Below are 3,485 nucleotides of genomic sequence, written 5' to 3' on the forward strand. Positions count from 1 at the left end.
TGAAAACTTTTGTAACATTATAAATGTCTTTACTGTCCCTTTTAGTCTCCAAACTTTTGAACAATAGGCTATATAACAATAGAAATCTGGCCATAAAGTTGTACGATCCACATAAATGGGCACTTAGAGGGTTTTTAGTGAGAAAAATCTTTCTAGGGCTAAATTAACTTTTAAACAGGGTTCTGACCTACAACCCACATCTCCATATCCACTGACATCACTGAAATAATTTTGAAAGGATGCTTGGTTTCCAAACCAACTTGGTGTCCAATTGGCTTGTGTTAGTGGTGTTTTTACTTGAACAAACCATTCTCACTCACTTCCATGCACTATATTTCGTTCATTGAACACTCTCTTGTGAAGCACAGGGCTGCTTTGGCCTTTTCTCACTTCAAAGACTGACTGTAGCTCATTATGGTATGGGCTGTGAAGGAGCATATCATTGGTTGGACATACTGAATGAATATGCCATATACACTGAACGAGTTGGTGTTTTGCGGCTGAATGACTTGAGACAGCACTGAACGAACTAGGACATGATGCTTGTGAGGGAACTAACCAAATGAGGTATGCCGAATGAGAATCTGCTGACAGTGACTGAATAAACCGGATAACTAGGAAAGGAAAGTTGGTCAAGAAAAACCCTGAATGTGACTTGACAAAGTCTTGACTGAAATTCAAAAATTTTTTTTAAAAGCCTTTACATTTGAAGGTTATACAGACCTTACAGCCTGCAAGACAGACAGGCCTAGGCTATATAGATAGTGTTACTGATGGATTGAAAGACAGGGTCCCATTAATGCGCAGTCTTAAGTGCAAGGCCCTCAGGCTGAGGGAGTGATCTGGTACTGGAGAAAAGTTTAAATTAAAAAAAAAATATATATTGCTTTAAAAACTTTTTAATAAAAAACTACTTTTCTATATAAGTTAGCAGTTTTTCTCTCTACAACATTATTTTGCCTGCCGATATTTTGCAGTTTAGAATCGGAGCGATGCTGAATCAAATGAATAATCTTCGATTCGGTTCACTCGTTTGAACTGATGGCATAGTAACATTGTCTGAATCGGTTTTGGATTAAGTTTGAATCTTTCGGATAGTTCGCTCACGCACTGAATCGTTTCCGGTTTCTCATTCCATAAAACAACGCGCAATTGATTAAACAAGCGAAGTGAATATTTACTTAGGCTATATACTTTATCTTATATAATATACTAACATCTTATAACATATCTTATTATATGTTATACCCAATATTTCCAACTAAAAGAGTATCAAGGAAAACGTAAAGTAAACCGTACACGAAATAATTTACCATGATATTGTAGCGTTGTTTGCTGTTTAGCATCAGCTGCTTACAATCAGAACGAGAGATTTATAATTCGTAACCGAATAATTATTTTGAGCCTGTTCTTTTCAATGACTCGACCAAACGGGAATCGGTTCATGATTCAGTTCGAATTCGAGCTCTCTGACGCGCCAAAAGTCGTTTTCGGCAATTTGTCATTCCATAAAACATAAATGAGAAACGTTTTGAACTCATGGAGCAAAAACAGGGCGGGATTAAGAAGATAACTACAATTCATGGAAACTAAACCTGGAAATACGTATTATTGTTTACCAACGATGGAGAAGGTTCAACACCTGCACGCACCACTCTCGAAAGGTAGGCCTACGTTAAATCCAAAAAGTATTAAAACAGTACGCGAAATACCTAATGTATGATGGCATTACCATGTTTTTCAGACATGTACTGTGGTTCTTATAGTGCCTTCGACTTAGAGTACCATATAAATATTAGAGAACATAAGGCCTATAAATGGTAATCATTCTTTACCATAGTACATAGCAAAACATGGTATTACCATTTAAGGCGATCACTGTGCAGTGATACCGCTGTTGTTTTGAATGGTATTTTGAGAAACAGTATCATGTGAATAAGATGATTTGTCTTTGAGAGTGTGTTCACCTTGCATCTGGCTTGTTTGTTAACCACTCCTCACTTTCTCTCCTCATTAACACACCAGCTGGCAATACAGGTTTACTGGTGTAGCTTACTTTTAGAGATGCTTTTTCTTTTCTAACAACCAGTGGTTACTTTTTGTTATATATATTTTAAGTACCGGCCTATGAATTATCTTAAATGTAGTTCAGCTTATAGTTTGCAATGTAAGATAACAAGAATGAATCTTCTGGTGAACATTCGAAAAATACAAATCTGGAAATGGCCAGCACTAGCTCCCGCATATGCATCTACACACACCCACATCTGTGAATTCATTTAAAAGCACTATTCTCCATTATTTATGGCCTTGTATCGCAGGCTTGCAATTCAGACAATAGAAGAGTGGATGCTTGTGTGTATGTCGATGAAGGCAAGAGTGCATGTGGATGGACATGTCGTTTTGGCCCCTCATTAATGGCAGCGAGAGAGCATGAGTCCTCTCTAATGCATTCTCCTACCTTGTTCTTTCTCCTCCGTAAGCGGCCTTTGCCTTCCCCTGACAGGACAGAGCCGGTTCTCAACACAGGTGTGATGTTCAACAGACAATTTGCCAGGCTTTTTTTCTTCACCCTCCTTTTTTACCTTCATTCTCTCGGGTCCCAGGGAGCGCCGCCTCTGTGAGATGGAGGGATGAAGTGGGAAGAGCAGGGACGAGAGTGGGCAGGCAAGTGGATAAAAAGGCCGCTGTTCTTTTTTCATTTGTGCCTTTTTTTTTTCTCCCTCTCATTTTCCCTCTTCTCTCAGCCAGCTTTTTCTCCGGCTGTCCTGGTTTCTGGTTCTCCAGGGCCAGGGCCTATATTCGGCCGCCATCGGTGTGGGGCTGAGGTTTCTCTCAGATTCTTTGGTTTAATCAACATTCAGCAGGCTGATAAAACAGAAAAATTCAAAGTGGAAATCCAGCTTTAGTTGCTGTTTTGTAGTGATGGACTGATATGGTTTTCAATTGCGGATACCAGTATCTAGAGCACATGGTGGCCTATTGCTGATATAATACCAATATATGAATACATTTCAGGGCTCGACAATAAGGACTGCCCGATGGCCCGAGGCCAGCGTGAAAGACGTTCGGGACAGTAGACGGATTTGTCACTTGCCCGATGGGGCCACTGCAGCGTTGTCACGACTTATCATTTGCATGTGTTTTTAAGACTTGTTAATTAAAAAATTCAAGCGATTAAAAAGCATGTGGGTGCGAAAGACAACTACATTCAGTACTCGCGCGCTGTGTTCTGTGTTGGGCTGCACGATAAATCGAAATGGAATCGAGATCGCGATTCGACAGAAGCTGCGATTGTCATGCGTATCTTTCAGTGAAGCACGGTTCTGTGATCAGTAGTAAATCGCCATCCAAAGGCCAGAGGGCGCTCTCGCGCTGAAACTCCAAATACGCCTTGCAGGAGAAACCCAGAAAATGCCTATCGCTGCAGCTGAATAAACAGAAGATTAAACTGCTTTCATTGATTCAACGTGAATAATAAACAC

The 3,485-nt window shown here is 40.1% G+C and overlaps 1 protein-coding gene across 4 annotated transcripts in view; it reads left to right on the forward strand.

Moving 5' to 3' along the window:
- Window positions 1-521: 521 nt before the first annotated feature.
- Window positions 522-3,485, forward strand: part of LOC107729782 (protein FAM19A2-like) — an 80,205-nt gene continuing 77,241 nt past the window's right edge. For 3 of the 4 annotated variants that reach the window (XM_016540483.1, XM_016540482.1, XM_016540484.1), the window contains exon 1: window positions 522-567. In XM_016540483.1, coding sequence (XP_016395969.1) covers window positions 563-567 — 5 coding nt within the window. In that variant the 5' untranslated portion in view covers window positions 522-562. Of the gene's footprint in view, window positions 568-1,261; window positions 1,665-3,485 lie in introns of those variants that run through there. The other variant, XM_016540481.1, reaches the window with a different exon arrangement.

This window comes from Sinocyclocheilus rhinocerous, unplaced genomic scaffold (assembly GCF_001515625.1).
Source record: "Sinocyclocheilus rhinocerous isolate Xijiao unplaced genomic scaffold, SAMN03320098_v1.1 scaffold218, whole genome shotgun sequence".
Lineage (NCBI taxonomy): Eukaryota > Metazoa > Chordata > Actinopteri > Cypriniformes > Cyprinidae > Sinocyclocheilus > Sinocyclocheilus rhinocerous.